Below are 25,160 nucleotides of genomic sequence, written 5' to 3' on the forward strand. Positions count from 1 at the left end.
AGCTGTTGCACCTTTTAAGTGTTCTGCCAATGAATCACAGTCTTTGGTTTGCTCTGCCCACAGCATTATCTATGTGATCGTTCCAATTTAGATTATTTGTAATTGTAATTCCTAAGTATTTAGTTGAATTTACAGCCTTCAGATTTGTGTGACTAATCACGTAATCAAAATTTAGCACTCGTGTGAATAACTTCACACTTTTCTTTATTCTGGGCCAATTGCCACTTTTCGCACCATACAGATATCTAAATCATTCTGCAATTTGTTTTGGTCATCTGATGACTTTACAAGATGCTAAATGAGAGCATCATCTGCAAACAATCTAAGAAGGCTACTAAGATTGTCTCCTATGTCGTTAATATAGATCAGAAACAATAGAGGGCTTACAACATTACCTTGGGGAACACTGGATATTACTCCTGTTTTACTCAATGGCTTTCTGTCTATTACTATGAACTGTGACCTTTTTGACAGGAAATCACAAATCCAGTCACACAACTGAGGCGATATTCCATAGGCATGCAGTTTGGTTAGAAGATGCTTGTGAGGAACGGCATCGAGAGCCTTCTGGAAATCTAAAAATATGGAATGAATTTGACATCCCCTGTCAATAGCACTCATTACTTCATGAGTAAAAAGAGCTAGTTGTGTTTCGCAAGAACGATATTTTCTGAAATCGTGCTGACTGTGTCAATAAATCGTTTTCTTCAGATACTTCATAACTGATGGAAGGACAAAAATAAAATGGAAATGAAGTATGCAAAAGAAAATAAAGCCTACTAAAACTAGCAGAAAATGCAAAGTGTTGAAGTAGGAATGGCTAGAGGAGAAGTGCGAGGCTGTAGTAGAAGGCGGCATGGTTAAGGGAAAGATAGATGATGCCTTCAGAAAAAGTAGAGATATCTGTGGAGAGCAGAGAAAATCCTGGATGAAATCAAAAAGTCAAATGGTAAGCCATTACTAAGTACAGAAGGGAAGGCTGAAATGTGGAACAAATATATAGAGAGCCTTTAAAACAGAAACAAATTTGAAGATAAATTTATGGAAAGAGAAAAGAAAGTAGATGAAAATGAGGTGAGAGATTTGATATTGCAAGAAGAATTTGAAAGAGCACTGAAAGACTGAAGTGGAAACAAGGCTCCTGGAGTAGGCAACATTCCTTCAGAATTACTGAGTTTGTTGGAAGGACACGCCATTACAAAACTATTCCATCTGGTATGCAAGATATGCATGACAAGTGAAATAAATTCAGAGTCCAAGAAGAATGTAATAACTCCAAGGAATTAAAGGTGTGGAAGTAACTGAACTATTAGTCTAATAAGACATGGTGGCAAAATATTAACACAAATTGTACTCAGGAGAATGGAAGGACTGGTAGATGGCGATCTCTTGAAGTATCAGTTTGTGTTCCTGCATTTGTCCAGGACCATACTAACCCAACAACTTATCTTAGAAGATTGAGTGAAGAAATAAAAACCTCTGTTTATCACGACACAAAACAATGGCAACTCCAGGTTCGAATATCAATAATATTAGAAAAAGGATAAATTGCTACTCACTGCAAACATGACACATTGAGTTACAGGCAGGCACAATGAAAAAACTGTGCATTCCAATCAAAATTGCCAAAAGATTTCTGACTCTACAGTTGGATGTTATAGACAGGCACAACAAAAAGACTGTTACAGAGGCGTCTACAGATAAGACAAGAAAACACACACACACACACACACACACACACACACACACACACACACACTAACAAAAGCAAGAGATGATGGTCCTGTGTGTGTGTGTGTGTGTGTGTGTGTGTGTGTGTGTGTGTGTGTGTTTTCTTGACTTATCTGTAGACGCCTCTGTAACAGTCTTTTTGTTGTGTCTGTTTATAACATCCATGTGTAGAGTCAGAGAAATCTTTTGGCAATTTTGACTGGAATGCACTCTTTGAAATTCTGAAGATAGCAGGCATACAATATAGGGAGTGAAAGGTTATCTAAAACTTGTACAGAAACCATTTTGCAGTTATAAAAGTCTGAGGACCTGAATACGTGGCTGTAGTTGATAAGGGAATGAGACAAAGTAGTACTATCTTGCCACAGTACGATGACCGTTCGCATGGTGGCTGCCAGGAATGACAGGTGGCTCATCCTGTCCAAGTATTGGACTGCCGAGAGGAGAGGAGCAGTGAGGAGAAGGCAAAGCTGACTCCTTCTCACAGTTCTGGTACCATTATCTGTCGTTTTATGGTTATACGAAAGCTGAGTTGACAGGTGCAGTTATATTGGCAGAACTCTTGAGACAAATGTACATTTTCCAGCTACTGCCAATTTTTCCCACTACTGGCAGCACCAGTAGAAAAGAGTTGTCTTATTGCGGACAAATAGTAGACTATTCCCATGTTAAGCGATATGGACATTGTTGTAACTGCGAACGGAACAGTCGCGGGGTTAAAGTGACGGAAAGCGTGGCGGGTTCCGCGGAGCAGCCCACAAACAACAACACAACAGGAGAGGATGGACACGACCAACCAAGGACAGAACGAACAACAACAAGATTGAAACAACAGAGTCACAAGGAAACCTAACAACCACGTCCACTCGTACACAGAACAAGAAAGTTAGTAAGCTGTCTAACACGAGGCGATGTGTCCAGAGACGTACGCAAGATTAGACACGCTGGCTGAGCGAGAGGCACGCGCTTAAATACTCTATCGGGGACGCCGTTATTGGCCACTGGAACCATGTGTTCCACTGTGGTGCCCTCACACTAAATGCAGGCTAGGAGGCGTGCGCCGGCACAGCTTACGGCACGATGGTTCAAAGACCTCTAAGGGTCTTTGACGTCCATGACATCTGGCAGGAGGGATTCAAATTCCGTGGCTCGTAGTACCAGATCCCTCCCCCCTGAAACTTGCGCGTAGGGGCGGAAACGCCCCGGACGGTGCCGAGGTGGGCGTAAGTGGTAAGAGGAGCCGAGCTCATCAACCGCTATTGGCTGGGAGGAATGGACGTCCGAGGTATCCATGACAGCCGATCCAGAATCCCGGGCGGGGGAGCGAGCCACCAATCCACCTGAGGGTGAAGAGGGCCGGCAGCAGGCCCGCAGGGAGACGGCAATCGGGGGCAGGGACGGTAACTCGAGGACCATGTCTGCACCCAAAGGAGGTAGGGGAACTGGCTGCGGCTCAAGCCTGCGGCAGCACGTGGGCGGAGCTGATTATGATGGCAGCACTCCAAACCTTTCGACGCCTGTGCTGATGTCACACGCCGCCCACAGGCCGCGACGACCGTGGTGGGTGTCCAACCCACATTGCACCCGTACTCGTGGGCCCACAAGGCCGTGCTAGGAGCATACTGCTGCAAGGGCTGGGAGTGGGGGCAGGAGGAGGGTGGCATCAGAAAATGGAGCAGGGTATGTGGCTGTCGCCCATGAAGGAGCTCTGCTGGACTGTGTCCATCAATTGGCGTAGTGCGATAGGTGCTCAAAAGCAGGATGACGGCTGACGTGGTTGGAGATGTGTCGACCGCCTTAGTCAATTGGTGTTTAAAAGTGCGAACAAGCCTCTCCGTCGCGCCATTGGACAAAGGATGGAAAGGGGGGCTACGGATATGTTTGATACCATTGGCCTGACAGAAGCCGTGGAAGGAGAACGCCGTGAATTGGGGACCATTATCAGAGACCAATGTGTGTGGCAGGCCCTCAATGGCGAGAACCTGGGCCAGGACTGTGAGCGTAGCCTCTGTAGTGGTGGATGCCATGCAGACAACATATGGGTCTTTTGAGTGGGCATCAACGATGAGTAACCACATGGACCCTAAAAACGGGCCAGTAAAATTGATATGGATGCGGTCCCAGGGATGGCGAGGCACAGGCCAGGGTGCAAACGACTGAGGGGGGGGGGGGGGGGGGGGGGCCTTGCCTGATGACGTGCACAGACAGCACCCGAAGCCGCAAGTCCGGAGGGATGACCACCCAATGGGCATCTGACTCCGTGGTCAACAGAAGTACATCCTCAATCAAGGAGAGCCAGTGGGACAGGTGGTGCCAGGGACTGAAATTGGACTGCATCCGACAAGTAACATAGGAGGGCCACCTGTGGACCATGTAGTGGAGAGCCCGCCGCAAGACAGGGTCGCAGCGGGTAACTGCAGCAATGTGAGCAGCCATGAGAGGCAGTCTGTCTAGTGCATCCCGGTGGGCGGAATCAATGTGAAAGCAGAGGACCTCCTGTTGGTCAAAGGCAGGATCAGGGCCGGCTGGGAGACGTGACAAAGTGTCCGCGTTAGCATGGTGGGCGGTGGGCTTATACCGGATGGTGTAAGTGTAATTACGTAAAAACAATGCCCAGCACTGGAGAAGTTGAGCTGTTCACTCTGGAAGGTGAGAGTTGGGTCCGAAAAGTGTAACCAAGGGTTTATGGTCCATCAGGAGGGAGAACTTCACCCTAAAGAGATAGGTGTGAAATTTTTGGACGGTGAACACGATCGCCAGGGCCTCCTTTTCAATCTGGGAGTAGTTCCGTTGTGCTGGGGTCAACATCTTACAGGCATAGGCGATGGGCTGTTCGGAGCCCTCGGCATCCTGGTGCGCAAGGACATGCTGTATGCTGACGCATCAGCTGCCACAACCAAGGGGCAGTCCGGAGAGAAAGGAGTAAGGCAAGGGGCGGACTTCAGCATCGTCTTTAAATGGAGAAAAGCCTGGTCACAGGCAGGAGTCCAAACAAAAGGTACCCCTTTGTGACACAAGTGATTGAGGGGTTGAGCAACAGAGGAAACCTGGGGCAAGAACTTTAAGTAATAAGTAACCTTGCCCAAAAACACCTGCAGTTCAGATAAGTCCTTGGGACAAGGAAGGGCCTCAATGGCCGCGACATTACAACCCGAAGGGCGAATGCCATCTTTGCTAAGCCAGTGGCCTAAGTATTCCACTTCCGGTTGAAAAAAACAACACTTGTCCAGCCGACAGCGTAAACCAGCAGATTGTAGAGCATGGAATAGGGTTCTGAGATTTTGCAAATGTTCCTGGTGGGAACACCCGGTGACCAAGATGTCATGCAGATAATTCACACAGGCGGGAATACGCTGTGCAAGCTGCTCCAGGAATCGCTGGAAAATGGCCGGCGCTGAAGAGAACCAAAGGGAAGGCGCTTGCACTTATACAATCCAAAAGACATGTTGATAACCATGATGTTCTGAAATTCGGCATCCAAAGGCAACTGGTGGTATGCTTCAGCCAGTTCGATATCTGAAAAATACTCTCCCCCGGAAAGCTTGGTGAGAAGGTCTTCCTGTCAGAGAATGGGGTAAGAGTCAACAAGGGACTGAGCATTGACTGTAACGCCGAAGTCCCCACACAGCCGAAGGGACTCATTAGGTTTCCGTATGACCACCAATGACATCGCCCAGGTGCTGTAAGTTACAGGCTCCAGAATGCCAGCGGCCTGCAGCCGATCAAGTTCCTGCTTGACTGCCGGCTGTAAGGCCACCGAAAGGGGCCAGGCCCAGAAAAAGCAAGGCTGTGCATCCGGCCGTAAGGTGAGGTGCACCTGAAAACCGGAAGCACATCCGAGATCCGTTGCAAAGAACGACGCAAAAGCGGGGCATAGATCGTCCAAGTCTTGAAAAGGAACAGCCATGGACACAACCTTAACTTCGTTGGAAATGGAAAAGCCAAACAGTTGAAACGCATCCAGGCCAAAAATATTCGAAGCCGATGGATGGTCGACGACAAAGAGGGCAAGGAGCCGGGAACATGCTTGTACGTCTCCTGGATGACAAACTGCTCACAAAGGGGAATGAAACCGTCTCCGTAGGCGACCTAACGGTAAGAGGGAGGTGAAAACTCAGGAGAGCCCAGCTGGGTATATGTCGCCATATTAATCAGGGAGGATGATGGCCCCAGTGTCGACCTGAAAACGGTCATCCTCAGTGAAAAGGCAGAGTGTGAGAAAAAGCTTCCGCACTGATAGGTCATCCTGTGGGACGACCGATTGCAGAGCATGGACTGTAACTTGAGGCCCAGGAGGGGCAGGACTGGAGCGAGGAGAGCGACTACAACAAACCGATCAGATGTGGTCCTCCTTGTTATAGAGGGTGGGGACAATCAGCCTGCGAATGTGCAGTAAAGCACTGTGGGCATGATGAAAGTGGGCGGAGGGACCGGCAACTGGAGGTGCCGATGCCACAGAGACATCTGACAACGAGGAGTCCCGACGGCGCTGGCCATGGTCGGCCGGGCCATGTCGACGCCACAAGGGCGGAACCCGCCGTGACGCTGCGATCGCCACCACCTGTGGTAGCACCACAAGACGCTCGTTAGCTGCCTGAGCAATTTCAAAGGAGTGGGCAATGCGGAGAATCTCTTCCAAGGAGGGGTTGTTGAGTTTCAACACCACAGTACGGACCTCACGATCGGGAGCCAGCTGAACCACCACATCCCGGATCAGGGAGTCTGCACGCAAAGCCTTACACTGCTGATTGGTGCACATAAAATCGCATTGATGGCTGAGACACTATAAGTCTGTGACCCAGGAACGATCCGATTGACCAGGCTGTTTATGGTACTGGTGAACTCCAGCTGAGAGGCGACCACATGGTAGCATTGGGAATAATAGTTTGTCAGCAAAAGGCATATCTCCTGGAAAGAGATAGGATCGGACAAGGGTGCCAACTTGCGGAGAAGAAATAACTTGTCTGGGGAGGCCCAAGACAAAAACAATGACTGCTGCAAGGAGTCGTTCGTGACTTGAAAGCGGTGAAATGTTGTTTCAGCTGATGTAAGTAGGTTTCCCAGTCCTCTTTAGTGTCATTAAAGGGTTGAAATGACGGCGGACACAGGAAAGCATCAGACACCTGAGGACTCGGAAGCTGTTGCGGTAATACGTCCCAGGCATCGACTTTGTCCATTAGCAATCGCAGCAACTGCTGTAAGATGTCTAACTGGAGCTGCTGCTGCTGCTGCATGAGCTGCTGCTGTTGCTCCAGCAGACAGACCAACTTCGCCTCCATACCAACAATGACCACTGTTTACCTCATCGCCAAAATGTTGTAACTGCAACCGGAATGGTCGCGGGGTTGCAGTGACGGAAAGTGCGGCAGGACCTGCGCAGCGGCCTGCGAATAACAACACAATGGGAGAGGACGGACACGACCAACCAAGGACAGAACGAACTACAACAAGATCGAAACAACGGAGTCACAAGAAAACCTAACAACCATGTCCACTTGTACACAGAACAAGAAAGTAATTAAGCTGTCTAACGCGAGGCAATGTGTCCAGAGACGTACGCAACATTAGACTCGCTGGCTGAGCGAGAGGCAGGCGCTTAAATACTCTATCAGGGGTGCTGCTGTTGGTCACTGCAACAATGTGTTCCACTGTGTCGCCCTCACACTAAATGCAGGCCAGGAGACGCACACCGCCACAGCTTACAGCGCGATGGTGCAGAGACCTATAGGGGTCTTTGACGTCCATGACATCTGGCGGGAATTCAAATTCTGCAGCACGGGGTATCAGAGACATATGCCACATAGTAAAGGAAACCTAAGCAAAACTTAGAAAAGGAATTGATTGTTCAGGGAGAATTAATAAAAACTTTTGAGGTTTGCCGGTGAAATTATAACTTTGTTGGAGACGGTAAAGCACATGGAAATAGAATGGACCTGAAAGATTAGTCAAACAGAATGGATAGTGCCTTGAAAAAGAGTTTATAAGATGAACATCACCAATGCCAAAATACAGGTAACGGAATGTAGTGAAATTAAATCAGGCAATTCTGAGGAATTAGATTAAGAAATGAGGCAGTTAAAGAATTGATGAGTTTTGCTATTTGGACAGCAGAATAAATGATTATAGTCAACATAGGGATGATGAAAAATGTAGACTGAAAATAGCTAGAGATGTCCGTCTGAAAGAAAAGACAAATAGTTTAGCACTTAATATAAAACTATGTGCCAGGAAAATTAATCCAAAAGTATTTGTCTGGAGTGAATCCTTGTACAGAAATGAAACACAGATAATGAACAAAACAGACAACAGGAGAACAAAAGGTTTTGAAATGTAGCCTTACAGAAGACTGCTGATGTTTAGATAGTTCGATTAGATAATTAATGAAGAGGTACTGAATCAAACTGAAGGAAAACTAACTTTGACTTAAAGAAGACATCGTTAATAGGACACATCATGAGGCATCAAGGAATAGTGCGTTTGGAAATGGAGAGCAACGTGGGAGGAGGGGTGAGAGGGGAGGGGGAGGACAGAAATTGTAGAGGGAGACCAAGGCCTGAATACAGTAAGCATGTTCATATGGATGTAGAATGCTGCAGTTATGCAGAAGTGAAGAGGTTTTTACAGGATAGTCTAGTATGGAGACCTGCGTCAAACCAGTCTGCTGACTGAAGATGACAATGACGACGCCAAAGACAACAACAGCAACAATAACAGTAATTTCCTATTAACCTGCGACACCAATTCACTAAAAGTGTACCTAACAAGGGAAACTCCCCATTACACCCCCCTCAGATTTACTGATAAAATGGCCCACTGGATAGCCCATCAAAACCTGAACACAGATCAAGCATGAAAACAGGAAGGAAGGGTACAGAACTGTGAAAAAAGAAGCAAAATAGAAACAGTGAATGGTCCAAGCTCAAGATGTGCAACATCAAATGAGTTGCAAGCACCAAAGTGTCATGGTTGTGTGGTCATGGTGTTGGACTGCAAAGAGATCTGTGTTCAAATCTCCCTCATGCCCCACACACACAAGTGCGCACACACAAAATTATGAACTTTCCATCCAGTCATTGACATGTTTGTTCTCCTTCTGTAGTTTTGCCAATTGTCATACTATATCCTGGCTATAATATATGAGTCATGTGGTAAGAATGTATTACTGGTGAGAGTAAATGTGACAAATGGTGCGAGCAGGTGAGGTACACATAGACCTCTCACATATATGGAAACAACAAATAAATGGATGTGAACTATGTTACAACAAAGGAATTCAAGAAGCAAACCTGTACATTCCTTACACTTCGCTATTGGAAACAGATATTACAACAAATTTGAATCCAGCAAACAGAAATGTCAATGACCAGATGGACAGTTCATAATTTTGTGGAGGAAAAAAAAAGAGGGGAGGGGTGGGGGGACCATGGGGGAGATCTGAACATGGATTGCTCCTTTGTCACAGTTCAGTATATGTTCTTTCTGTTCTCATGCTTCATCTGTTTTCAGTTTCTGATGGGCTATCCACAGGGCAATCTTACCACAGAATCTGAGGAGGGTGCAATGGGAACCTTCAGATATGGAGAAGTTCATTAAACAGAAAAATGGGGGAGAATATGGGGAGGATGAAAACAAACGTGAGAAAGAGAAACAGCCATCAGATTCTCTGTTGATGCCAATTGTTTACATGCACAGCCATAATTCTGAGACATTTGTTTCCACTAAAATATATATAGCAATGTAAGTTTTATTTGATTAATGGAAGGAGTGAAGTTACCCACTCACTATATATTGACTGCACACTTTTAATTGGCCCCTGAGTGAAGGATGCTGGGAGTGTAAGCTTGTGATCACAATGTAGCACACACTGGCTGCTGAGATAAGCACTGCCTCTTTTTCCCAGAACAGAGAGCTTACAGCTCTTAAACAAAATGAACACTAATCCATTAATGCACTGCAGAAGTGACACAAAAGTTGATTGAAGAGTAGCTAGGTGGACCAAGTATAGCCTCTTTGCTTATTTATGTAAATGATATTAAAATCACTATGCAAAACAATGCACATGGACGAACACTATATTCACAATGACTAGTCACTTTTATGGTGCACAATACTAAAGGGTGGCAACAATTGTGAACATTCCAGGGCTGCACAAAGTCAATCCATCAATCACAGAGGGGTCAAGGAAAAGTGTGTGATCACTAGTTAAGGCCTTGTGCTGTCAACAGACATATAAAGAAGATAGCAAATGTTGTACAGCTTTCGGTCAATATCCTCCTTCAGAGCTAAGAGACATTTATATTTCTAGTATCAAATCTTACTTGACATACAGGGTGCTCAAAAAAAGTATCAGAAATTCCTACAGGGAATTATATTGGTCAAAACTAAAATTATATATCCAGAAACCTATACCTGTTGGGATATAGAGCAATCTGTCCTCTCATTCCCATCTGTCTGTTACGTAGGAGTAGACGCTATAGACAGTGTTGCAAGTGGTTACCTCACATCATAAACGTCCCTCAGCCCCTCTTCACAGCGAATCACAAACTCAAACACCTGGCTCCATTTGGATTGTGTCACATGCACTGGTCAAATGTTCCTACAATGTCTGCACATAGCTAACAGGTTGGGCATACACCAATGCTTTTAAATGTCTCTGTAGCCATAAATCAAACAGTCTGGAAAATGCGAGTCCACGCTGTAGGACCTCCTCGACCAATCCATCACTCATCGATCATTGCATTGAAGTACAGTCCCATGATAAATAGAAAATGGGGGTTGTGTCTTGTTGTGCATAAACCACAGTCGTCATCTTTCTGCAAGTTCAACATCACCCAATGGCACCGGTAATTTATCACGCAGAAATCAGTGATACAAACAGCACCTGTTAATCTATTTGATAAAGTGTATGGCTCTAAGAGATTTCCACTGATGATTGCTGCCCGTAAATTGATACCAAAGCAATCCTGATGCCTCATCTCCATGGTTGCTCAAGGATTTGCATCTGCCCACATGTGCATACTATGGTAGTTTACTATGGCATCTCTTGTGAATCCAGCCTCATCTGTAAATAAAATGCAGGCTGTCAATATTAAAAATTACTTGTCACAAGTAAAATATCCGCCCCATACCTCAGAAGGTATTGGTGTCCGAACATAAAAGTACAGGAATTCCTGTAGGAATATCTGAAACCTATATTTAAAAAAACCTGTGTATGTGCTGCTGAATGAAATATTTTGCTAAGCTAAGGTACTATGTCACAAAATCTTACACAGAACTGATTTTTAAGGTAAAAGTTGTTCCATGGCACATACTGGTTTGCACAATTCTAATGAGCACTGAAGATCGGATCTGAATGTTCAAGCAAACTTCAAAAAGACACTGATAAAAAACTTGAAATTATTACTGAATACAAAATCAGAGAGGAAGGATTTAACAGATCAATTTTGCATGCAGGCCTGAAAATAAATTACTATTAGACTGAAATCTTTTATAGCCAGCAAATAAATAAATAAAAAACCACACAAATGAACAATTATATCAGAAAACCACGCTGTGAATTATTGGATTTAGGACAGTTTAAGATGACAGCTGGATGAACAGTAAGCACATGGAGGTAAGGAATGGTTCTGAAACAGAATGTTTACGAGGGATTTAGGGCAGCTGAAGATAACAGCTTTATGAAAAGAATGCACGAGGCGGTGAGGCGTCACCCCAAACAGAATGGTTACAATCAGAGCAGTTTTCCATTTCTGACTTATAACAGTGAGACACTGATTTTATCTGAGGTTATCATTGAAATACTGAAGGTGACAACATCTAGAGAAGCATGGTGGGTACTACTGGGAGAGTGAGGAAAACAAATAAATGGGTCTGGAAACAAACTTGAAATGAAGACATAATTATGACTAGAATTAAAACGAATAGCCAGGCAAAAACATTATCACTAGACTATGGAAGTGATCTGTTGAATTCTAACAGATAAGAAAAGACCAAAAAAACTATTTAACAGATTTTTTAAATTATATATCTCAGTTTCAGGCCATCAATAGTCTCGGATATTTTACTCAGCCATCATACGATTTGAATAGGTTACATAGTAACTGGCTGCTTATGTAACGTATTCATAGCATCTGATATCAATTTCGTAATGAGTCAAAACCAGCAATGACATCAATTGTGTGACCTGACACTGAAACATATAATTAAAAAAATACAAAATGATCACCGTGTTTACGTAAGGCAGTACGCCTGGGCTGTGTTACATAATGATAAGTTGGAGGCATTCTGGAACAATATGCATACAACTGAAAAATATAATGTCTCGAAAAGTCTGAAAGATGTTTTTGTCTTGCAGTATATATCAAATGTCCAACCATAATGTCAATGATGATGATAATGATGATTACATAGAAAATAATTAAAATTTTCTCATAGGATGGTTCTATATCCCTCTGGATATTTGCAAGGTTTGTACACTTATTATTCACCTCTCTTGATGTTCAGCAATAGAGAATCTATTTCCACGAGAAAACTTTGTCATTCCTTCTTCTCCTGCCTTTGCTTTTTCAGTTGAAAGTGTTCGGACAACATCAATAACTTCCCATCGAGACAGCTTCTTTATCTGCATAAAGAAACAAGCAAAGCATGTTAATCTATCATTCAATGCTTCCGAGAAAAAATTATTTATTGTTTATTAATATATATGCAGTTCACAGTTATAAAAAAAAATAATTCTAAAGAGCACATGGATTCTATACAGTGATCTGTATGCCACTCTACTAACAGCCATCACTCTTATGAAATAGAGATCTTTTAGTGAATGGTGTAGCTATTAGAATCAATCAATGGAAAATCTAGCATGGTATTTAACAATTTCATGAAAAAGATAGTTGCTACTCACCATATAGCAGAGATGCTCAGTCGCAGATAGGCACAAAAAAAAAAAAAGACTTTCATAAAATGAGCTTTCTGCCTACAAGACCTTTGTCAGATAAGGACAAACAAACAAACAAACAAACACACACACACACACACACACACACACACACACACACACACACACAACCACCTCCTCTCCCCTGCCCTCTCTCCACATCATCCATGCACACTCCCAGCACCACTTTATCAACCCTTACGCCCATCCTGTTATCCCTCCCCCACCCCGCCCCAGCCACCCCCTTACCCCCACCTGGTTGCCTCTGCTGTCATTTGCTGCTGCTCGTAGTCTGGCTTCAGCTGCACAAACGCCCCAGCCACCTCCTTACCCCCACATGGTTGCCTCTGCCATCACTCACTGCTGCTCGTAGTCTGGCTTCAGCTGCCAGAGACAGTGGTCACATGTGTGTGAGTTGTGTGTGTGTGGTCTGTTTTCGACAAAGGCCTTTGTGGCCAAAAGCTCATTTTGTGACCGTCTTTTAGCTGTTATAATAGAATGTTAATCAATGAGATTATTCAATTTTTAATGGGCAGTAATTAAGCTTCAAATATCTGAATCTAATGAACAAATTTTTGAAATACAATAAAGCTGATAGATGATCTTTTGTTTCATTGACAATAAAAAAACTTCACACCAAATAATGGTATGAGAACAGAACATAATTCACCATACGAAACAAATGGTAGCCAACCACCTCCCACCCCTCGTCCCTTCTCCCTACAACAAATAAAAGGAGAGATTTTGAAAGAATAACAAATGAGGTGGGACTGAGCATTTTCATTCTCACCATTCTTCTGTTAACTTTTGCAGCCTCAAGGCAAGGGTTGCAGAGAGGCAATGACAGGGGAGAGTGGTAATTCTCATACTCTCCTCTATATGACCCGTCCTTCAGTTTTGAGGTCTGCCCCTCCATCTTTTTCAGTTGCTCCCCACTCCAATACCCCTTTTTTCACTGTTCACTCTTATAAAATGTCCAAGTCATGCTATTCTCTTGCTCTTTACCAACCACATGTAATTAGCAAACACTGGAGGGTTACAACGTGAAGAAACTGAAAGTGCACAAGCTTCACATGATGATTTTCACTTACATAAAAAGCTAAAGAAACTACTGTGATGCTTACAAGAAAAAATGCCTCCTCAACTGTCACTAGAGATAAAATACTTCTTGGTGTTACAGAAAAGAAAGAGACATTCGATACATTATCTCAGGGCTCTCTTTTCAGATGATAGACCAAATGTTAAGATTTCTAGGAACAATAATATAATGGGACCTCCAATTATGAAAGAAGAAATCAAGAAAGTCGAACAAAAACTCAAAAACCAATGAAGCGGCTTCCGAAATTCCAGTGGAACTAATTAAACTTCTTGATGAAGAAGATATCTATGTCTTACACAAACTTTTTAACAATTTTTATGATACAGGTCATTAACCTGACAAATGGCGATTGTCAACTTCCATTTCCTTACCAAAAATGAAGAACGCGCAAAAATGTAAAGATCAAAGATTAATGAGTCTTATGAGCCATTCCTTTTAAATATTTCTAAAGTCATTCATCAAAGGTTAAATGCAAAATATGAAGACATTCATTGGGGAGAGAAAGTTTGGGCTTAGATACAAGAGAAGCAATAGTTGCACTCCAAGTTCAAGTACAAATATGCTATGATCAGGATAAAATTGTGAGACTATTTTATTGATAACAAAAAAGCTATTGATAGAGTATAACATCACAAATTTATGGAAATTCTCAAAAGAATGGATACAGATCAGAAATACATGCAGTGTATAAAGAATTTCTGTTGGAATCAGACACCACATAGTAAGTTTGATAATGAGGTCAACAGCTTGTTTAGTACCTGTAGGGAAGCCCAATGAGGATGTGTTATCTTACATCTGTTATTCAATTTGTACTCTGAGGGTATCTTTAAGGAAACACTTGGTGATACAGAAATAGCATAAAGGTTAATCATCAACAACATCTGCTATGCTGATGATACGCTATTGACTGCTAATAATTTAGATTATCTTCAATAACTTATCAACATAGCAGGAGATTACAGCAGTAATCTAGCTCTCAACATCAACACCAAAAAGATACATTTTATGATTGTCACACAATAACCTGAATTCTTTATTAACGATGGCTTCTTAATACAAAGAGTAGTCAAGTTTGCATAAGCATCATGCAGTTTTGCTTTGTGAAGACTGGAGATAAAATGTCACACAGAGATTGCCCATAATGATTTCATAAAATTCAAGCAAATTCTCACAAGTGCAGTTGTAGACCTAAACCTTAAGAGTTCGATTTGTAAGATGTTACATCTGATCTGTACTTCTGTTTTGTTTTGAAGGATGGGTGCTAAATATGCCACCAGCAAAGAAGATTGAGGGCTTTGTAATGCGGAATGTTTACAATGCTGGGACAGCAAGAATAACTACCACAGAAAAAATATTGTGATAAACAAATGGAGAGAAACCTTAACAACATTTAAAAGAAGAAAACTGCATATCTAGGGCATAACCAAAAGGAACACCTAATAAATACTTCAACAGCAGTTAACTGATTGAGGGTGAAAGAAGAATAGAGAGAATAAGAGTGTGGACAGGATTATCAAGTGCAGATCAACTACATACTGTGGTTTATAGAATAAAGGCACATTATCAATTCCATGAATAGATAATAATAATAAGAAGAAGAAGAAGAAGAAGAGGTAGTAGTAATAAGTTTCTTTTATCAGATGGTAAGAGTTCAACTTTTGTTTCATTTATCTTTGTGCTGTCTCTCTGCGTGGCCCCATGGAGTTTTTAGCAGGATTCACCTTTCAAATATTCTAAAATCTAAGCAGTTGCTCATCAGCACTGGTTAGTAACTGTTATGGGTTGGCAGGAGAGCCAACACCGGGATACAAGAGGAAGCCAAAAGGCACGCGTTTTAGCTCACGCAGGCTGGCGTGAGGTCTGGAACAGGTCAAGGAAATTCGAATTTAGAAAAAACGGACGTAGCTGGTGGAATACTTAACTTTAATCCATAAATGGTGAAAGTCGCTCTTGACGATACATTAATCACAAGATCAATAGCAGCTGATAATGGCACCTTGCTTGGTCGTAGCAAATGACGTAGCTGAAGGCTATGCTAACTATCGTCTCGGCAAATGAGAGCGTATTTTGTCAGTTAACCATCGCTAGCAAAGTCGGTTGTACAACTGGGGCGAGTGCTAGGAAGTCTCTCTAGACGTGCCGTGTGGCGGCGCTCGGTCTGCAATCACTGATAGTGGCGACACGCGGGTCCGACGTATACTAACGGACCACGGCCGATTTAAAGGCTACCACCTAGCAAGTGTGGTGTCTGGCAGTGACACCACAGTAACCATACCCTACATCCCCATGCAGCAACAGGCTTAAATGTAGCTTCATATATTGTCAGACACTAATTTCCCCAAAAATTATGATCTTTCATATATGGACTTCATTTCACTGAATTCAGATTCTGTCTTACTGATATGGGGACTTTGTATTCAAAATTATCTATGGTCCATAAAGCTCAAATTCACCATTAGACATTTGATCGACAGGAAGTGCAAAACGGCTATTTGGGAACAGCTAGAGGACAAATGTAAGGCTGTAGAAGCATATAACACTAGGGGTAAGATAGATGCCACCTACAGAAAAATTTAAGAGACCTCTGGAGGAAAGAATGAATATCAAGAGTTCAGATACTAAACCAGTCCTAAGGAAAGAAGTTGGTTGGTTGGTTGTTTGGGGAAGGAGACCAGACAGCGTGGTCATCGGTCTCATCGGATTAGGGAAGGGTGGGGAAGGAAGTCGGCCGTGCCCTTTCAGAGGAACCATCCCGGCATTTGCCTGGAGTGATTTTAGGGAAATCACGGAAAACCTAAATCAGGATGGCCGGACGCGGGATTGAACCGTCGTCCTCCCGAATGCGAGTCCAGTGTCTAACCACTGCGCCACCTCGCTCGGTAAGGAAAGAAGTGAAAGCTGAAATGTGGAAGGAGTATATAGAGGGTCTATATGAGGGTGATGTACTTGAGGGCAATACTATGGAAATGGAGAAGTATGTAGATGAAAATGAGATGAGATATATGATACTGCGTACAGAATTTAACAGAGAACTGAAAGGCCGAAGTAGAAAAAAGGCCCTAGGAGTAGGCAACATTCTGTTAGAACTACTGATAGCCTTGGGAGAGCCAGTGATGAGCAAACTCTTCCATCTGGTGAGCAAGATGCACGAGACAGGTGAAATACCCTCATACTTCATGAACAATAGAAAAATTCCAATTCCAAAGAAAGCAGATGCTGACAGGTATGAAAATTACTGAACTATCAATTTAATAAGTCACAATTGCAAAATAGTAACATGAATTCTTTACAGACGAATGGAAAAACTGGTAGAAGGGACCTCGAGGAAGATCAGTTTGGATTCTGTAGGAATGTAGGAACATGTGACGCAATACTGACCCTATGACTTATTTTAGAAGCTACGTTAAAGAAAGGTAAGCCTACATTTATAGCATTTGTAGACTTAGAGAAAGCATTTGACAATGTTGACTGGAATACTCTCATTCAAATTCTGAAAGGTGGCAAGGGTAAAATACAGGGAGCAAAAGGCTATTTACAATTTGTACAGAAACCAGAAGGCAGTTATAAGACTCGAGAGGCACGAAAGGGAAGCAGTGGTTGAGAAGGGAGTGAGACAGGGTTGTAGCCTATCCCTGATGTTATTCAATCTGTATATTGAACAAGCAGTAATGGAAACAAAAGAAAATTTGGAATAGGAATTAAAATCCAGGGAGAAGAAATAAAAACCTTGAGGTTTGCTGGTGGCATTGTATTTCTGTCAGAGACAGCAAAGGACATGGAAGGACAGTAGAATGGAATGGACAGTGTCTTGAAAGTAGGATTTAAGATAAACATCAACAAAAGCAAAACAAGGATAATGGAATGTAGTCGAATTAAATCAGGAGATGCTGAACGAATTAGATCAGAAAAGTAAAGGAGTTTCATTATTCGGGCAGCAAAATAACTGATGATGGTTGAAGTAGAAAGGATATCAAATGCAGTTGATGATGGCAAGGAAAGCGTTTCTGAAAAAGAGAAATTTGTTAATATCGAGTATAAATTTAAGTGTCAGGAAATCTTTTCTGAAAGTACTTGTATGGAATGTAGCCATGAATGAAAGTGAAACATGGACGATAAACAGTTTAGACAAAAAGAGAACAGAAGCTTTTGAAATGTGGTGCTACACAAGAATGCTGAAGATTAGATGGGTAGACCACATAACTAATGAGGAGGTACTGAATAGCATTGGGGAGACGAGGAATTTGTGGCACAACTTGACTGGAAGAAGGGATCGGTTGGTAGGACACATTCTGAGGCATCTAGGGATCACCAGTTTATTACTGGATGGAAGTGTGGGGGGGTAAAAATCATAGAGGGAGGACAAAAGATGAATACACTAAGCAGATTGAGAAGAATGTAGGTTGCTGTAGTTACCCAGATGAAGAAGCTTACAAAGGGTAGAGTAGCACGGAGAGCCGCATCAAACCAGTCTTTGGACTGAAGATAAAGATAACAACAACAACAACATGAATATAATACCAACTTCACCTTATGAAATTAAGAAAATTATACAATCTCTCAAAAATAAAAGCTCATCTGATTCTGGTGGTGTTTCCAATAGATTACTAAAGATTTGCTCCCATATAATAAGTCTGGTCGTACCTGAAGCAAGTAATGCATCACTAACTCACAGCATTTTTCCAGAGAGTCTGAAATATGCGGTTGTCAAATTCCTATTTGTAGAAAGGTTATAGGAGACATGTCAACAAATACTGTGATGTTTCACTGCTGATGCCATTTTGCAGAATTTTTGAGAAAGTGATGTATTCTAGAATATCATCTCATCTTAGTAACAATATTATCCTCAACAAACCTAAAATAGTGTCAGTTGATATTTTCTGTGATCTATCTAAGGCATTTGACTGTGTGAATCAGTGTATTCTGCTAGATAAATGGAAGTTTTATGGGATTAATGGTATGGCCAATCAATGGATAATGTCATATCTACCAAAGAAATGCAGAAAGTTGTACTTATTAATGCAACCAATATAGTTCAGGGCTGTAACTGTGATTGGGAAGAAATCACATATGGGATTCACCAAGGCTCAATTTTTGGCTCACTATTATTCCTCATATATGTAAATGATCTTCCTTCTAACACACAACAAGAAGAATGAGTTCTTTTTGCAGATGACACCAGTATTTTAATCAATTCAAGTATACATACAGAAACAGAAGAACTGGGGATCAAGGTTCTTAAAAGTACCGTTGACTGGTTTTCTGTGAATAGTTTCACCCTCAATTTGAAAAAATACAGAATATTCAGTTCTGCACATCAAGGGGTACTGCATCAGTGTAACACATGGTGGGGAAATAATAAATAGGGTGAAAACTTCAAAATATTTAGGTGTCCATACTGATGAGGATTTAAACTGGAAAAACATGTTTCGGAACTCCTAAAACATCTTAGATCAGCCACATTTGCACTTAAGATTCATTGTAAATCATGGGGAGAGACAAATCAGTAAGGTGACATACTTTCATTCAATAATGTCAATGAAATAATGTTAAAGGATAAATCACCTTTACAAAAGAAATTCTTCATTGCTCAAAAACGTGCTGTAATATATGTGCGCAAATACCATGCTGGCTTTTGTCTCGGGTTCTTCAGTCGACGTTTGTTTGCTGATTTTTCTGACATTTCGCCACCACAAGTGGCTGACATCGTCAAAACTTCATCTTCCACTGCTGGTGACGGACTGGAGTCAAGCTCTGAGCATACCAATGTCCAAAAGCTTTTCTGCAGTCATTACCGCTGTGGTTCTTCCCTTGCTGCCTGTAACAGTCATTCGCTGCAGGACAGGAATCCAGAATCCATTCACCTTGAGACTTTTCTCTTTCTTGTTGAAGCTATTGTCATGTTCATGTATTTCTATAGCTTCCCAGTCCATGTGTGACCGATACCTGCATAAACTACCATATCACCATCTGGACCAGAAAAGAGGCATGAGTAACATGCTCGTAATATGAGCAAGATGAATATATGAGCTGCAGCACATCAGATGCGAGGTGCAACACCTGGAAAGCGTTCTCAGGAGCAATTGGTAGTCAAACAGTTGCATAATAAGTGTCACAGAATCAAACACTTCGTAAAGTGACATTTCGGAAAAGGATATGTTGGGTACGGCCCATCTGCCATGAATTCCCAGAGAGATGAACAGAACCGGCCATGTATTGTGCAAATATGGCATGAAGACTATTTATAAACTGACAAAGAAGATCAAAGCATGTCTCAGGTCGGCAAAGGAGAAAGAGGACCCACTTGCAATGTCAGTACATGTGGAAAAGTTGGGGTGACTGGATGATCAATAAATATCAGGATCACTGAACATAAGCGGTGTAGCAGGTGAGGCAGGCTTAGAAATAGGCTGTGGCAGAGTACACACTATGTGACACTGACCACATAGTAAAATTTGAGAAGAGTCTCGCATCCGCTTATTCATGGAACCTATAGAAGTATGCAAACACCACAATAGCTTCACCAAGGAGGAGGAAAGCTTCAAGGTGAATTGATTCAGTATTCGGACCTGCAGTGAATGACCATTGCAGGGAGCAAGAGGAGAACTGCAGCGGTAACAACCATGGAAAAGCCCTTGGACATTGGTGTACCAGGTACATATAATCTGTAGCCACTGACTCGTCTCCAGTCCACAACCAGCAACGGATGGTGAAGCTTTGACAAAAGTGAATCATCAGAAAAATCATCAAACAAATGTTGGCCAAAGAACCTGAGACAGACACCAACAGGCAATTTGTCAAAAAGTGGCCTCGACAGCCTTAACAATTTTGTACAATGTGTGGAGCTCAACAACGATCATCTTGTAGACATTCTGACCACTGATTCATAGTATATTTACTCCTTCATGAAGTATGTTGTGAATAATCCACTACAATTCAAAAGGAACACTGATGTACATAATTACTACACCAAAATAAAAAATTACAATTCATTACTCCAAATTAAGGTTGCGTTTAGCACAAGAAAAGGGCCACAATGCTGCAACTAAAATTTTTGATCACTTACCCAGTGATATAAACTGTCTCACAGACAGCAAAGTAAAATTTGAAAAAAATGGAAAATGTTTCTCCTTGACAATTCCTGTTCTGTAGAAGAATTTCTATTATTGTAATGTGTAAAAGGTTTGCACAGGAATTACTAATTCACATCCATTATACTATAAAATAAAAACATCACATAAATATCAGCTTGTAGCCACATTTACAAATTAATTTGCAATGTGAATGTAAAATGACTAGTTCCACATCATTACGATTTGTTGTGCAAAATGATCCATCACACATGAAATTAACTTGTTCATCAACATTGTTATCTGCCCTTCTTGTGAGCTGCATGTATTTGCTTTCAGATTTATTAATTGTAAGTCACCTTTACTGTGCTACTTCATCTAGCTTAGTCATTGCTCTCTATAATGAAACTCTTCTTATGCTGCCAATAGCACCATCATCAGCATACACACACACACATCTCTGTTGACTTGACATCAGTATTATCAGATATCTGTAGATTACGACTGGCTACTTCTAATATCAGATTAAAAAGCATTATGGTTGAGGCAGAACCCACTGCTGGTGTTAAATGATGTGTTTACTGCACCTTTCATTCTTATAAATGCCACAAAGGTTGCTTTAATCAGTGTACCGTATTTGGCTGGTGTGCTCAATCACGATATATCATTCAACATTTGCCCTCTATTAAGACTCTCAAAAGATGTCTTGAAGTCCACAAAGAGACTGTGGAGGTCAATATTACATTCATATACATTTTCATATATCTACCTCTGCACAAATATGTGATCTATTTTGAGTGTAGAACTAAGTCTCATATAAAATTCCAGACATGATTTTTAAATGTTACAATCGACGGAATAATACTTCAGTAAAGGGATAGTATATGTTATCCCCTCCTTACATTTAGGCCAGATACCTCCCCATGCTTCTAGAACTAGGGCAGAAACCTCCAGTGACCCATGCTTCTCGAATTTTTTCCTTGCTCTCACATTAAACCCACACGAGAGTGTATTCTTTTGTGAAGTGTAACTCCTCCCTTCCGCATGAGCTCAGATGTAATACCATAGCTTGCGTAGCAGTGGATAACCTTTTTTTCTTCTTGAAGTGTGGGTTGAATCATCTGTAATTCTGCTGTATAATACGGCAGTAATACATCTTGGGGGATTTCCTGGAAGTATAACCACAGGCTGTCCATTATATTGTGCTTCATGGTTGCCAGATTTCATTTCATTTTCTTACAGTCTGTATTCTCAGGTTTCTTCTTTTCACCCTTACAGAATTTTCTACTTTCATTCCTTCTATGAGATAAATGTACAGTCAGTTTAGTTGGTTCTGTTTGTGCCTGTGATTTTTCACGTTCCTTGGAAAATAGGTGCTTACAGCCTTTTCCAGCCATAAACTCTGATGTTCTCAGAGCATTTTTGCATGTCTTTATATGGAAGCTGTCTTTATATTTACTGTCCCTACAATTTGAGCCTGTCCACCTCACTACGCTTCTGTGGTGAACCAACTTCACAGCATAATTAGCATAATTTATATCCCATTGCACTTGTTCCACTACAAATAAAACAAACACTGTTAATATTCTACATCCTTACTCTTCCTGTCTCTACATTTATTTCTCAAAATTGTCATCCTGGTGACAAACACATTTCTCCCAACAAGAGACCAGTTTCTTGACTCCATCACTGTAGAATGTTTGACTTTGTCCACAAACCCACAGCCTCAACTCTGCTTGCACCATTTCTTCACTATCAAAGTGAAGTTCCTGAAGGTGTTCTTTACATTTTGCAAACAGATGAAAATCGGATGGAGCCAAGTTGGGACTGTATAGAGGATGATCAATGACAGTGAACCCAAGGTGTTGAATTGCTGCAGATGTCACAGCACTCGAGTGTGTTCATTACATTACATGCCACCATATTATATGCTACAATTTGGAGCCCTCCAGTGGCAGATGGCAGAAAATATGTAGACATGAACAATAAATATGCAGAAAGTTAATAACATTTGTTTTATTTAAAACACTTTGAGAGTTTTCACATAGCAAATTTCGAGGCATTACTTTCCAGCACGTCCTCATAAATTCTAGATAAAAATATGAAGTTACCTGATAAATGCTATTATGCAGTGAACTCTTTCCAAATAAAGTACTTTATTAGTTATAATTTCAAACAGATTTATCTTCTGCCCTTAAATAACAATAATGTAAGCAGTTTTCAGTTACTGATACTATTCAATATTTGATGGAACCTATCTTCGAAAGTAAACATGTAAAGAATGTGTGAGAGAACTATGGTTGCCAGATGTATGATTTTAGCCAGAACAATATGGAATTTTCCCATTTTGTTCCAGGTATAGTGCATACTTTTAACCATACACTAAATGTTCTGATTTTGAACATGAGGCATAAAGACACATTTTTTATGTAAAGAGATAGACTTTTTATATAACCAGTAACTGTACCAATCATCGCATCATGGAATGGAATAAGTTATATTTTTTAATCATCCAGCATAAAATTTCACAATTCAGATTATGTTTTTCACACTAGGACGTGCATGTGTAGAAAGAAAGAGAGAGAGAGAGAGATAGCCTTAGTTTCAAGATATTTTAAAATTAGCTGAATCACTTTGTATTGTCGATTTCCTTATTGTAGATAATGTGTATTCAGAGATCACTATGCTTTCTGATTTGTTTTGTGGGAAAGGGAGTGAACATTTGAAACCAAAATTAGCTACTACGGCAATACTACAAAGCTGGACCTATATTATAGAACTGATTGGCACATCAAAAATGTGCAGTGTTAAATTTGTTTTGAGTGTATTTCCTTCCAATTCATCCATGGAGAGAGTTTTCTCCATTATGAACATTAAATGGAGGAATGAGTGAAACAGATGTTCAGCTGATCTAATAAAATATGAATTGTACATTTATTTCTATTATGATGAAAGTTGCAATTATTTTTATAAGAGTGCTGCCTAATGAAAAACAATTGAGAAGCCAAGCTCAACTGATACATATTCCTCTTGATTATGTTGAGAGCATTTTGAAGAAAATATGCAGTAAATACAATTTTTTAAAAAGTCAGTGTTGATTCATGTGAGTCCGTATTTCCACACTGAAATCTGGCAACCCTACTGAGAACAGACAATATATTTATGAACAAATGCAGCCATCTATCAGTATAACAACAATAATAATAATAATAATAATAATAATAATAATAATAACAAAATGACATTAAAATTAAGTTCATACATCCATTTATTCAAAAGATGCTACTTAGGCCAAAACTTTAAAATAATTTTGAAAAAGAAGAAGAAAAGGCCGCTTTTGTGAAATATAGGTCCTTTATTTTTCAAATCTTTGTTCATACACTCCTGGAAATGGAAAAAAGAACACACTGACACCGGTGTGTCAGACCCACCATACTTGCTCCGGACACTGCGAGAGGGCTGTACAAGCAATGATCACACGCACGGCACAGCGGACACACCAGGAACCGCGGTGTTGGCCGTCGAATGGCGCTAGCTGCGCAGCATTTGTGCACCGCCGCCGTCAGTGTCAGCCAGTTTGCCGTGGCATACAGAGCTCCATCGCAGTCTTTAACACTGGTAGCATGCCGCGACAGCGTGGACGTGAACCGTATGTGCAGTTGACGGACTTTGAGCGAGGGCGTATAGTGGGCATGCAGGAGGCCGGGTGGACGTACCGCCGAATTGCTCAACACGTGGGGCGTGAGGTTTCCACAGTACATCGATGTTGTCGCCAGTGATCGGCGGAAGGTGCACGTGCCCGTTGACCTGGGACCGGACCGCAGCGACGCACGGATGCACGCCAAGACCGTAGCATCCTACGCAGTGCCGTAGGGGACCGCACCGCCACTTCCCAGCAAATTAGGGACACTGTTGCTCCTGGGGTATCGGCGAGGACCATTCGCAACCGTCTCCATCAAGCTGGGCTACGGTCCCGCACACCGTTAGGCCGTCTTCCGCTCACGCCCCAACATCGTGCAGCCCGCCTCCAGTGGTGTCGTGACAGGCGTGAATGGAGGGACGAATGGAGACGTGTCGTCTTCAGCGATGAGAGTCGCTTCTGCCTTGGTGCCAATGATGGTGGTATGCGTGTTTGGCGCCGTGCAGGTGAGCGCCACAATCAGGACTGCATACGACCGAGGCACACAGGGCCAACACCCGGCATCATGGTGTGGGGAGCGATCTCCTACACTGGCCGTACACCACTGGTGATCGTCGAGGGGACACTGAATAGTGCATGGTACATCCAAACCGTCATCGAACCCATCGTTCTACCATTCCTAGACTGGCA

The 25,160-nt window shown here is 42.0% G+C and overlaps 1 protein-coding gene across 1 annotated transcript in view; it reads right to left on the reverse strand.

Moving 5' to 3' along the window:
• LOC124612622 (transcription initiation factor TFIID subunit 1) overlaps positions 1–25,160 on the reverse strand; it is a 226,135-nt gene that overhangs the window by 53,715 nt on the left and 147,260 nt on the right. Inside the window, exon 16 of the mRNA XM_047140920.1 lies at positions 12,219–12,352. Within this exon, the coding sequence (XP_046996876.1) occupies positions 12,219–12,352 (134 nt within the window). The remainder of the gene's footprint in view (positions 1–12,218; positions 12,353–25,160) is intronic.

Source organism: Schistocerca americana, chromosome 4, assembly GCF_021461395.2.
Source record: "Schistocerca americana isolate TAMUIC-IGC-003095 chromosome 4, iqSchAmer2.1, whole genome shotgun sequence".
In the NCBI taxonomy this organism is placed as follows: Eukaryota; Metazoa; Arthropoda; class Insecta; order Orthoptera; family Acrididae; genus Schistocerca; species Schistocerca americana.